General features: G+C 41.8%; 1 protein-coding gene across 1 annotated transcript; it reads left to right on the top strand.

The window, feature by feature from the left end:
• The first annotated feature begins 5,995 nt into the window (after window positions 1–5,995).
• gamt (guanidinoacetate N-methyltransferase) lies at window positions 5,996–10,496 on the top strand. The gene is made up of 6 exons (XM_021603553.3): window positions 5,996–6,419; window positions 7,428–7,573; window positions 7,670–7,733; window positions 7,833–7,900; window positions 8,213–8,323; window positions 10,229–10,496. Exons 1-6 carry the CDS (start codon window positions 6,245–6,247, stop codon window positions 10,367–10,369), a joined length of 705 nt encoding a protein of 234 aa, XP_021459228.1. The 5' UTR covers window positions 5,996–6,244; the 3' UTR covers window positions 10,370–10,496.
• The last annotated feature ends 2,129 nt before the right edge of the window (window positions 10,497–12,625 follow it).

Here is a 12,625-nt window from a genome sequence, read left to right as displayed (position 1 = left end):
TTCAACTGTATGTAAGACCGCTGCTGTTCATCGACTACAGCTCAGCCTTCAATACCATAGTGCCCTCCAAGCTCATCACTAAGCTCGGGGTACTGTCGTGGTAATTTCCTGTATTTATAAGTGTAAGGAGAGTTTACAAACCACACACAAGTCAGAGTTATACTTTAAACTTAATCTTTTAATAATATGAGCTTCACCATAGCCCTTTGATTCTCAGATCAATTCAGTGTCTATAAATTAATTCTGAGTGTCAACATAATGGCAACTGAGATCTTTCATAGCAAAGATCCACCCCTCTCAATTCACAATGACGAACCACAGGTCTTAGGAAAACTGCACAAAGGAAGACTTTTACTTGAGAGAGGAGTATCCCATAGCCAGACAGCATTAGCTACAGTGCCTTGCGAAAGTATTCGGCCCCCTTGAACTTTGCAACCTTTTGCCACATTTCAGGCTTCAAACATAAAGATATAAAACTGTATTTTTTTGTGAAGAATCAACAACAAGTGGGACACAATCATGAAGTGGAACGACATTTATTGGATATTTCAAACTTTTTTAACAAATCAAAAACTGAAAAATTGGGCGTGCAAAATTATTCAGCCCCCTTAAGTTAATACTTTGTAGCGCCACCTTTTGCTGCGATTACAGCTGTAAGTCGCTTGGGGTATGTCTCTATCAGTTTTGCACATCGAGAGACTGACATTTTTTCCCATTCCTCCTTGCAAAACAGCTCGAGCTCAGTGAGGTTGGATGGAGAGCATTTGTGAACAGGAGTTTTCAGTTCTTTCCAAAGATTCTCGATTGGATTCAGGTCTGGACTTTGACTTGGCCATTCTAACACCTGGATATGTTTATTTTTGAACCATTCCATTGTAGATTTTGCTTTGTGTTTTGGATCATTGTCTTGTTGGAAGACAAATCTCCGTCCCAGTCTCAGGTCTTTTGCAGACTCTATCAGGTTTTCTTCCAGAATGGTCCTGTATTTGGCTCCATCCATCTTCCCATCAATTTTAACCATCTTCCCTGTCCCTGCTGAAGAAAAGCAGGCCCAAACCATGATGCTGCCACCACCATGTTTGACAGTGGGGATGGTGTGTTCAGCTGTGTTGCTTTTACGCCAAACATAACGTTTTGCATTGTTGCCAAAAAGTTCAATTTTGGTTTCATCTGACCAGAGCACCTTCTTCCACATGTTTGGTGTGTCTCCCAGGTGGCTTGTGGCAAACTTTAAACGACACTTTTTATGGATATCTTTAAGAAATGGCTTTCTTCTTGCCACTCTTCCATAAAGGCCAGATTTGTGCAATATACGACTAATTGTTGTCCTATGGACAGAGTCTCCCACCTCAGCTGTAGATCTCTGCAGTTCATCCAGAGTGATCATGGGCCTCTTGGCTGCATCTCTGATCAGTCTTCTCCTTGTATGAGCTGAAAGTTTAGAGGGACGGCCAGGTCTTGGTAGATTTGCAGTGGTCTGATACTCCTTCCATTTCAATATTATCGCTTGCACAGTGCTCCTTGGGATGTTTAAAGCTTGGGAAATATTTTTGTATCCAAATCCGGCTTTAAACTTCTTCACAACAGTATCTCGGACCTGCCTGGTGTGTTCCTTGTTCTTCATGATGCTCTCTGCGCTTTTAACGGACCTCTGAGACTATCACAGTGCAGGTGCATTTATACGGAGACTTGATTACACACAGGTGGATTGTATTTATCATCATTAGTCATTTAGGTCAACATTGGATCATTCAGAGATCCTCACTGAACTTCTGGAGAGTTTGCTGCACTGAAAGTAAAGGAGCTGAATAATTTTGCACGCCCAATTTTTCAGTTTTTGATTTGTTAAAAAAGTTTGAAATATCCAATAAATGTCGTTCCACTTCATGATTGTGTCCCACTTGTTGTTGATTCTTCACAAAAAAATACAGTTTTATATCTTTATGTTTGAAGCCTGAAATGTGGCAAAAGGTCGCAAAGTTCAAGGGGGCTGAATACTTTCGCAAGGCACTGTATAAATCATCGTTCAGTTTGCTCTCTAAGACAAGGTTCTACTTCTCGTTCTTGGTACTTCATATTACCAAAACAATTACCTCATCCAATTGCATATATCAATTGTCAATTCTATATACTCCCATCTCAAATTACAACCCACCCCTAGACAAGCTCCCTGAGAGGAGTGAGCCTCTAGGTCATATACTATGAAAGACACATTTTGACATCAGAGGGGACATTCAATGGTTCCAGACACTGCCATACTCCTCCCCCCAAAGGGAAAAGTAGGGAGTGACTGGTGTACAGACATTGTGGAGCCCTTCACATGGTTTAACAGATACCCTCACATATGAAGACAGTCCTGACCTCTCCCCTCTCTGGGCCCCAAGTGACTTTTCCCACATAAGCATATTTATGAAAGTTGATAAAATGTCTTATTTATCAATGTTACCTAACTAATTCTGATTCTGCTACGACAACCCCACCCTGTGCAACTGGGTCCTGGATTTCCTGACCATCCCCAGGTGGGGAAGGTGGGCAACAAAACCTCTGCTACGCTGATTCTTAACATGGGGGCCCCACAAGGGTGCGTGCTCATCCCCCTCCTGTACTCCCTGTTCACCCATGACCGTGTGGCCACACACAAGTCTCCAACGAAATCATCAAATTTGGAGACGACATAACAGTGGTAGGTCTGAATACCAACAATGATGAGACAGCCTACAGGGAAGAGGTGAGGGCCCTGATGGAGTGGTGCCAGGAAAATAACCTCTCCCTCAACAAAACAAAGGAGCTGGTCATGGACTTCAGGAGACAGCAGAGGGAGAACGCCCCCATCCACATCGATGGGGTCGCTGTGGAGAGGGTGAAAAGCTTCAAGATTCTCAGTATGCACATCACTGACAACCTAAAATGGTCCATCCGCACAGTCAGTGTGGTGAAAAAGGTGCAACATTTGACATTTACATTTTAGTCATTTAGTAGATGCTCTTATCCAGAGCTACTTACAGTTAGTGCTTTCATCTTAAGATAGCTAGGTGGGACAACCACATATCACAGTCATAGTAAATACATTTTTCCTCAATAAATTAGCTATCAGTAAAGTCAGAGCTGTTAAGGGTGGGGAGTAGTCAAGTGTGATTGTTAGTTCACAAAAGGCTATTTTTTATCATTTTCTATTGGGGGGGGGGGGGTTGGGGTTAGGAGGTTGCGCGAGGGGGGAGCTGTGGGATTATTTAATATACTCTTTGAGGAGGTAGGGTTTCAGATGTTTTCTGGAGAAGGGAAGGGACCCCTGCTGTCCTAGTTTAAGGGGGAAGCTGGTTCCACCATTGGGGTGCCAGGACAGAGAAGAGTTTGGCCTGCGCTGAGCGGAAGGGCCAAGAGACCAGAGGTGGCAGAACGGAGTGCTCTGGTTGGGGTGTAGGGTTTGAGTATAGCCTGAAGGTAGAGAAGGGCAGTTCATCTTTCTGCTCCGTAGGGAAGTACCATGGTTTTGTAGTGGATGCGAGCTTCAACTGGGAGTCAGTGGAGTGTGCGGAGGAGCGGGATGACATGGGAAGACTTGGGAAGGTTGAATACCAAGCAGGCAGCAGCGTTCTGCATAAGTTGCAGGGGTTTAATGGCACAAGCGGGAAGCCCAGCCAACAGCGAGTCGCAGTAGTCCAGACGGGAGATGACCTGGAATAGGACCTGCGCTGCTTCAAGGTGAGGTAGAGTCCTACTCTATGGATGTTGTAGAGCATGAACCTGCAGGAGCGAGTCACTGCTTTGATATTTGCAGAGAACGACTGAGTGTTGTCCAGGGTTATGCTGAGGTTCTTTGCACTCTAGGAGGGGGACACCATGGAGTTTCAACCTGTGATGGAGATGTCTTGGAGTAGGCAGGCCTTCCCCGGGAGGAAGGGCAGCTCCGTCTTGTTGAGGTTGAGCTTGACGTCAGTGGAGGCTGCTGAGGGGGGGATGGCTCATTATAATGGCTGGAATGGAGTGTAATGGATGGAATGGAGTGATTCACTCTATTCCGGACATTATTATTATTATAAAAACATATATAAACATTTAACCTTTATTTAACTAGGCAAGTCAGTTAAGAACAAATTCTTATTTTCTTATTTTCAAATTCTTATGAGCCATCCTCCCCTTAAGCAGCCTCAACTGCTTGAGGTGGTGAGCCGTCATCCAAGCTGAGCTATCTGCTAGGCACGCAGAGATGCGTGTCACCACCTGGGTGTCAGAAGTGGGGAAAGAGAAAAGTAGTTGACTGTCATCCTCATAGCAATGATAGGAGAGACCATGTGAGGATATGACGGAGCCGAGTGACTTGGTATATAGAGAGAAGTGGAGAGAGCCTAGATCTGTGCCCTGGGGGACACCAGTAGTGAAGAGTATGTGGTGCACACAGATCTTCTCCATGTCACCTGGTAGGAGCGGCCTGCCAGGTTGGATGCAATCCAAGAGTGTGCAGAGGCTGAGACGTCCAGCCCTGAGAGGGTGGAGAGGAGGATCTGATGGTTCACTGTGTCGAAAGCAGCAGATAGATCTAGGACGATAAGAACTTCAACCTTTTTTCAACCTTAGGAGGCTGAATAAATTTGGCTTGGCCCCTGATATCCTCACAAACGTCTACAGATGCACCATTAAGCACCTAGGGTTTCTTCTGGACAGGGCCTAAATATACTGTCCTAATAAGCACATGACCTAGAGCAGCGTTTCCCAAACCAGGGGTTGGGAGGGACCACATGTGGTGTTGCCTGATTTTAAAATTGGGTTGCAAGAGAAACAAACAAAAACCAAAATTGCGCTTGTTATGTTAGTAACATCTGGTAGCCGCTAGATGCAGTTGTAATAAACAGAGTGGTTTATGTTTTCTTCCTACAGATCTGGCTCTATCTTTTGAATGTTTAAGCTACAACATATTATGACCCCATCACTGAAAGAGAAGCCTCTCAGGAACATGTATGTTTCCCTCGACAATGCCCACGAGCTGCGCAGGACTCATTAGAAAAGGCGTTCAATCAGACTGGGGGGGGGGGGGGGGAAAGAACATCATCAATGATGATGCAAGGCTAACGTTACTTCTCCTTTGCTAGCTAGCTAACACACATTCACATCAAGCAGCTGAAATGACAGCAAACTATTTACATTTTCATTTTTTTAACCTTCATTTCTATTGCCAATTCTTTGGATATAGCCTTTATAATGACCCTGATGAATGAATTTTCCTGGATCAGAGAAGCTGTCAATCTTGCCACGTTCGCATGGCATGATGGAGATCGCAAAACAATACAAAAAAATGCTAAATGTTGCACGAGTCGGATAGGCACACAAGGCATATATTAACCTGAGCAACAAAAAAAAGTCAGGGATTTTTTACATTTTCCTGTTGAAAGTGATATCCCAAGTATAAATACAGTAAAGTACACACAATAAAGGGTAATAAAATATGTTCTGAGCAAAATAGTGATTTTTTAGACAACTACAAACTTCAAGGAGTTGGTCATTCAAGGAGTTGGTTTGATGGGAAGTCGTGATGTCATCGGCCTCCTCCCTTGCTCGAGGAGCAATAAAAAACAAAAAGGAAACCACTCCCACTTGTACTATGTCATGACTTACCTGGACCACCAATTGAGATGTGCCTTTTGTTGAGTTAATCAGGTGTTAAATGAGGTGAAAAATAGACTGGAGTGCCACTTGAACCCCAGCTGTATTAAACCAAATGCTAGGCAAGAAGCATGGGGAAATAATATCTAGGCGCTTTTTCCAGGGGAGATTAAGTTTATGAATGCCTGGCTCAGCTGCAGGACAGTGGAAGCACATTGAAACTTCAAATATAATTATGGCATCATGGCGTTTTGCCTTACATTGCCGTGAATAACTCATGGCTATCAACCAATCAGCATCCAGGATTCAAGCCTCCCGTTTTATAAAGTAGACTAATAGGACACACTGCAATGTTGTAAAACAGACTACAATATGCCATGATTATTAAAATGCAATCAGTGTATCATGTTTACTCTCAGCTTTCGACACTTAGGACTTCATTGACCCGGCAACCCCTTGAAATGCCACTTATTGACCAACAGTGGTAAGCCTAATGTCTATGCCTACGCCTCGTTGACGTCTTGCACAGTCAGCACTTCTGACCCATATAAATCCCCACCGCAACAAAATCTGTCCTTCCTCTGCCACGACGTGGAGACAGCAACTCCGTCCATCCCCCATCTAATAAAGAAAGCCAACCACCAAAATGACTACGGCACAACCCATATTTTCCAAGGGAGAAGACTGCAAAGCTGGCTGGCACGACGCTGGTGCTGGTTACAATGAGACCGACACTCATCTCGAGATTTTGGGCAAGCCCGTTATGGAACGTTGGGAGACTCCGTACATGCACTCGCTGGCAATTGTAGCCTCCTCAAAAGGTACAACACACAATGTGCAAGCTAGTGGGCCATATGAACGCATAGCGACGACAAGACGGTGTGGATTTTGGTACTCTGTGATGTAGTTCCATAATAACATTTTACCTGACTGTAATTCATTTTCCTTACAAATGTGTAAAACAAATAGACCGTAAGGGACAGCCTATTTGCCTATAACCTAATCAATGGCTACAATTCATTCAGCGCTGCAGGTTAATCAATACAGACGATTACAATCAATCAGCAGACTTTAGGAAACGTTCATGAAACCAATGCGTTTACAGTTTATATGCGACGTTCCTCTCAATGCACGTTATGTTTAAAAGCATGGCGGAGTTGGATATAATGGCTTGTGGTTGCAGCAGGTGTTACTCTACCAATTGAACCGTGCCAAATGCGCACTTGCTGGGGAGTGTCAATAATTTATTACCGCATACCATTCAAGAAGTTTCATGATTATCACTGATACAAATATATATACATTAGGCTACGTTAAAGTTGCGTAAACGTTTAGAGTTGTTTGCGCACTCACGTCACCATAGCGCCCATGTTGCTGCATGGAGGAATGTGGTCCAATGAGAACAGTTGTTTGGTTCCAAATACAATATGACCAGTTCTAGTAAATAGTGTATGTTTGTCTTTATATTGCTTTGGCAATGTCTGTTGGAAAATACACATCTTTGGTGGAAATTTGCCAGTTTATAACAGCGTAGTAGCCTAAAGGGTGATGGCAAAACAACATGGTATTTTTCTAATCTATTTTTACACATTACTGAAAGACTACTCTGTGGAACTCCTTCAAGTGGCCACAGGCCATCTATCACGTGCAGTTTCCCCCAAACATTCATTTGAGAACCCTTAAATAACAAACAAAAATTGTGCATTATTAGTTTTGCTTTTCGTGAAAGGTGCCACAGCACTGGGATAAAGGTAGAAAAGTTGAAAACACTTCAATAAAGGTAGATACTTAAACACAAATTGAGATGCTTGTTCTGCTTTGTCCCACAGGTGGACGGGTTCTGGAGATTGGGTTTGGCATGGCCATCGCGGCAACTAAAGTCGAGTCCTTCCCCATCGAGGAGCACTGGATCATTGAGTGCAATGATGGAGTGTTCGCAAGATTGCAGGAGTGGGCCAAGGCTCAGCCACATAAAGTGAGACAAATCTTCAACTTCACATTAGGTTCTATTCAGACTTTTTCCTCCTTTTTAACGTGAATGAAATTAACCTAAATTCTTCTCCACTCACAGATTGTGCCCCTCAAAGGACTGTGGGAGGAGGTAGTGGGCGGCCTGCCTGACAACCACTTTGATGGTAAGTTTCAAAATGCATTCTATTGGCATATCCAATATTGAATATTTGATATTCTTCAGTGAGTAAATTGTAATTGTAATTATGCCTCTTCTATCAAAGGCATTCTGTACGACACATACCCTCTGTCTGAAGACACATGGCACACTCACCAGTTTGACTTCATCAAGGTAAGTAACACTTCGATGACCAAGGCTGCACATTATGAACATATCAGCAAAAGCACAGGAACCAACAGAGGAGTGGGATTTCCCCCTGTAATAAAGACTACAAAACACACAAATGTTTGGTATCATATATGATATCATAGCTGTATCCAACACAAACATATGGCAGACGTTTACAGACATGAATCCAAATAGAATAAGATATTTTTTAATGGAATCTGATCCCTATCACTTGAAACAAACATTGCCTATCGTTCCACAATGACGTGCTAACGTTTCCATTAATAGTGCAATTGTTGAATTGTGTCTCAATAGGGCCATGCCCACAGGCTGCTGAAGCCAGGTGGCGTTCTCACCTACTGTAACCTGACCTCCTGGGGTGAACTTCTCAAGACCAAATATGACAACATCGACAACATGTTCCAGGTGAGCCGCCTTTCAGCCAGTCAATGATCAACACCTAATCTCTCTCTGAGGTGCATGGGTAGGCTACACATGTTCCTTCTCGGGCTCGACACATTTAATTTCTTTGCACGCTTTCTGCACTTCTGCCAGATGGTACTTACAGGTATATCACGGATAGTTACTGTGGTATTACATGTCATTTCACGTGTGGCCCTCAATATTGTTTGGTTTGATGTTCATTCAACCATTAACCCATTAGTTTAATGTACAGTGACTATGTCTCTGTTGCACTCTGCTTATTTGGTATGTCTGTAGCTACAGTACTAACTCATTTTCCTGCTGCATGTTTTCACTTTTTTTTTTTAACAGTACTTCAAAGTCGACACTTGATCACAAATGTTCTATAGTTTTATTTCAAAACTATGAAAATCCAATTCACAACTCGATTGATTCCACTCCTGTGTGGGGTGAAGTGATTACTTAGACAAACTAAACCAATTACTGTATATCTACTAATACCATTTTTATTGCACTTGGTCCTGGCACTGTTAGAAAATCAGTCCTCAAATTACCTTTCTTGGCTAAACAAAGGTTAATGATAAATTGTATCTGAACTGCAACTGCGTAACTCTTTAAACTCACAGACCCTATCATCCTGTATACTGGTTGAAAATTGCAGATTTGGTCACTGATAAGTGCCTCAATTGTAACTTAGTGGCTGTACAGTAACCTACTGTACCATATATGACGTCAGAGTTCAGGCTCTTCAATTTACAGCGCCCTATGGGATTCAACTGACAGCTGTTCTAAGTGTGTGTACCACACACAAAAAAAGATGCCCACATTTGTTGTTGTCTGAGTGAGGGGAATGCTGTAAATCGAAAGATCTGAAAGATGAGACGTTGAGGACTATAATAAATACCGCTTTGATGTCATACAAGCAAACCACACACCTACATTAAGTCCAAATGTGCACTTCACGTTTCCATGTTTGAAAACTCATGTCATTTTAAAGTAGAAACAGTTATGATCGATACGTTTGATGTAATGTTACAAAGATGTGTCATACCCTGGGTTGTCCTGAACAGAATGAACCTGTGTCGTATTGTGAAGAAAATGTGCCGAGAACATGCACTCATGACTCCATTCTGCGCGCACCAAATGTATTTTCTGTTTGTCTTAAGTGCCTTGTGAAAGCCTAACACTGTAAGATCATATTTTATAACTTCGCTAGTCATGTTGGCAATTGAATAAGCTTTCAAATGATGCTCACCTGACCCAGATTGCGATTTATAATGAAAAGTTCCTGGATAGTGTAAACAGTAATTGTGTGATTTTTGGGGACGCAGGGTTGTGTTCAAAACAACTACAAGTATTCTAGCTTCAGTTCCTCAATGGCAAAGCTAGGAGAGCTCAAACAAGCATCTTATCGTTGAAGGCTCTTTCCATGAGTCATAAAAGTGCATTGATTACTTAGGAACTGGGCAGTTTGGATAAGTGTCCACTTGGAGACACCAGTTAGACCTCTCACTCAAACGCTTGTAAGATTTTTTTTGTTATGTTGCAGCTACCCCAAAAATTTCATGAATATTCTTATGTTACTGATTGTATCCAGTGTTTTCAGATTTCGTTGACAAACGCTGCGAAAAGTACAGTAAATGTAAAATGCATATAAAATCAACAGTTTGTTTGGATTCAGTCGTGTCAGGTGAACTGTTGTCTGATCATTTCCCCATAATCTCAAGTGTTCTCTTTTAATTGCTACCATGGTCATGCATATGCTTTTTATGTTTCTTCTGATAGAAACATTTCAATTTGGCACTATTCACATAGGCCAATTTCCACAAGTGTAAAGGGTTAAATGGCCACATAATGTGTGATGCAGGTCCACAATACAGACCAGATCTTTGTGTTAATGATTTTCAGGAGACCCAGATGCCTCAACTGCTTGAGGCTGGCTTCAAGAAGGAGATGATTAGCACCACAACCATGGATATTGTCCCCCCAAGCGAATGCAAATACTATGCCTTCCGCAAGATGATTACTCCCACCATTCTGAAAGAGTGAAATGGCTTGGTGCCACTGCAATGTCATGCCTTCTCAAGTGCCTGTATTTTAAAAAGCCACATTAGTTTACTGTCAAATCCACAAGCACTCAGGGATGTTCATCTTTCAATAAACCAATTTAAATCACGTCAACTCTATTTTCTTCTGTCAAAATGAATTTGTTTGGGTATTGCCTCTAACAATTGTGCATCTCTTGCAATTTGTCACAGAATGCATTACATTTAACTGCATTGCAACGTCAACAAGCATTTTATATACCACACAGGCAGCCCAATTCTGATCTTTTGTCCAATTATTAGTGCTGAGAGATTAACCAACTAATAGACCGATCATTTGAATTCCATTTAGTTTTGGGGTTTTCCTGTGAGCTCGATGTGCAGTTTCTCTAGAGCTAAATCAGATCAAACATGAACTGTGCGATGTAGCTGGGAGTTGTATTTAGTTTGTTTTTTTCCCACAAAAGGGGTTACTTATGGACAAATACTCAATATACCCCACCCCGACGATCCCGCATGTGAAGAAGCCAGATGTGGAGGTCCTGGACTGGTGTGGTTACACATGGTCTGCGATTGTGAGGCCAGTTGGATTTACTGCCAAATTCTCTAAAACATTGAAGGCGGTTACTGGCAGAGAAATTAACACAACATTTTCTGCCAACAGCACTGTTGGATATTCCTGCAGTCAGCATGCCAATTGCACGCTCCCTCAAAACTTGGGACATCTGTGGCATTGTGTTGTGTCAAGACTGCACATGTTAAAGTGTCCCTTTTATTATCCCGAGCAGAAGGCGCACCTGTGTAATGATCATGCTGTTTAATCAGTTTCTTGATATTCCACACCTGTCAGGTGGATGGATTATTTTGGAAAAGGAAGAATGCTCATTAACTGGGGTGTAAACAAATTTGTGCACAACATTTAAGAGAAGCTTTTTGTACGTATGGAACATTTCTGGGATCTTTTATTTCAGCTCATGAAACATGGGACCAAGACTGAGTTGCTTCGGTTGCCCGAACGCCTGCTTGTCTGGTCTGTGTTGAGCAGACACGGAGAGAACACAATTGCTGCTCAAGGCACAGTATCTCACCCTGAAAATACATGATCTAAGTGATTGATAGTTGGTGATTAGCAGTCATAAAAGTATGCCTTGTTTACTTTGAACTACTAAAATTGTGATTTTGTCAGACAGCAGCTCTACAGAGATGAGATGACTTGGAACGAAATAATCAAATAAAACTAATGTAATATACACAAGTTAAATATTTTAAAGGATAGTTAAATGATAAGTCCTATGATGGTAGTGACTGCCCATTACTGCTTATCTTAATTGTTTTATTCTGTGTTACAAGTGTCGCAGCGGTTTAAGGCACTGCATCTCAGTGCAAGAGGCGTCACTACAGTCCCTGGTTCGAATCCAGGCTGTATCACATATGGCCGTGATTGGGAGTCCCATAAGGCGGCACACAATTGGCCCAGCGTCATCCGGGTTTGGCCGTCATTGTAAATAAGAATTTGTTCTTAACCGACTTGCCTAGTTAAATAAAAGGTTCCATTTTTTTTACAGCATTCAGAAAAATTTATGAAAATCAACAAACCTTGATTTCTTTTATAATCGAACAGGCCTCAAAAAGCAATTATTGGTATTTTGACCAATCAGATCAGTTCCTTTGCCAAATAATTGGGCAAAAGATCAGAATTGGGCTGCCTGTTTAAACAGCTTTCGATTTGCCATTTGAATGAATATAAATCAAAATTGCATTCTCTTTTGACAAGAAAACAATTATTTCCCGAGGGGCTGGCTTCAGAATAAGTCCCTTAAGTAAAGAGAGTTACTTTTTCCATCTAGAGAAGTTGTTAATCATTAATGGATAAGTTGTCGTGGCACATTGCCTCACTTATTAGCCCTGGTTATAGATAAGTGTTATTTGTAGCTTACACCCCAATCATGAAGTGTTTTTTAAATAGAGGTCCTCGGGATATTAGACAACCTTCAGATCTCACAAGAATTCAACTGAATTAATACATATTTATCCTTGAGCCTGGTAAATGAGATGAGTTACTGAAAATGAGATTTGTCAAATATCAACTTATATTTATGGAGCATGCATTTCTTGCAGAATAAGCACAAGAGGGCAAAAATTCAACATTTTATGTAGATTGGATGTAATTTATCATGCCAAATCACACAAGGGGAGCTTTTTTGTGCCAACATGTTAAATGGTTTAGACCTATCAACTTTCCCATAAAATATTAATAGCT

The sequence above is a fragment of the Oncorhynchus mykiss genome, chromosome 5, assembly GCF_057628025.1.
Source record: "Oncorhynchus mykiss isolate SJ-2025 chromosome 5, ASM5762802v1, whole genome shotgun sequence".
NCBI lineage: Eukaryota > Metazoa > Chordata > Actinopteri > Salmoniformes > Salmonidae > Oncorhynchus > Oncorhynchus mykiss.
The sequence above is the reverse complement of the archived record's forward strand: the minus strand, read 5'-3'. Positions and strand labels throughout refer to the sequence as shown.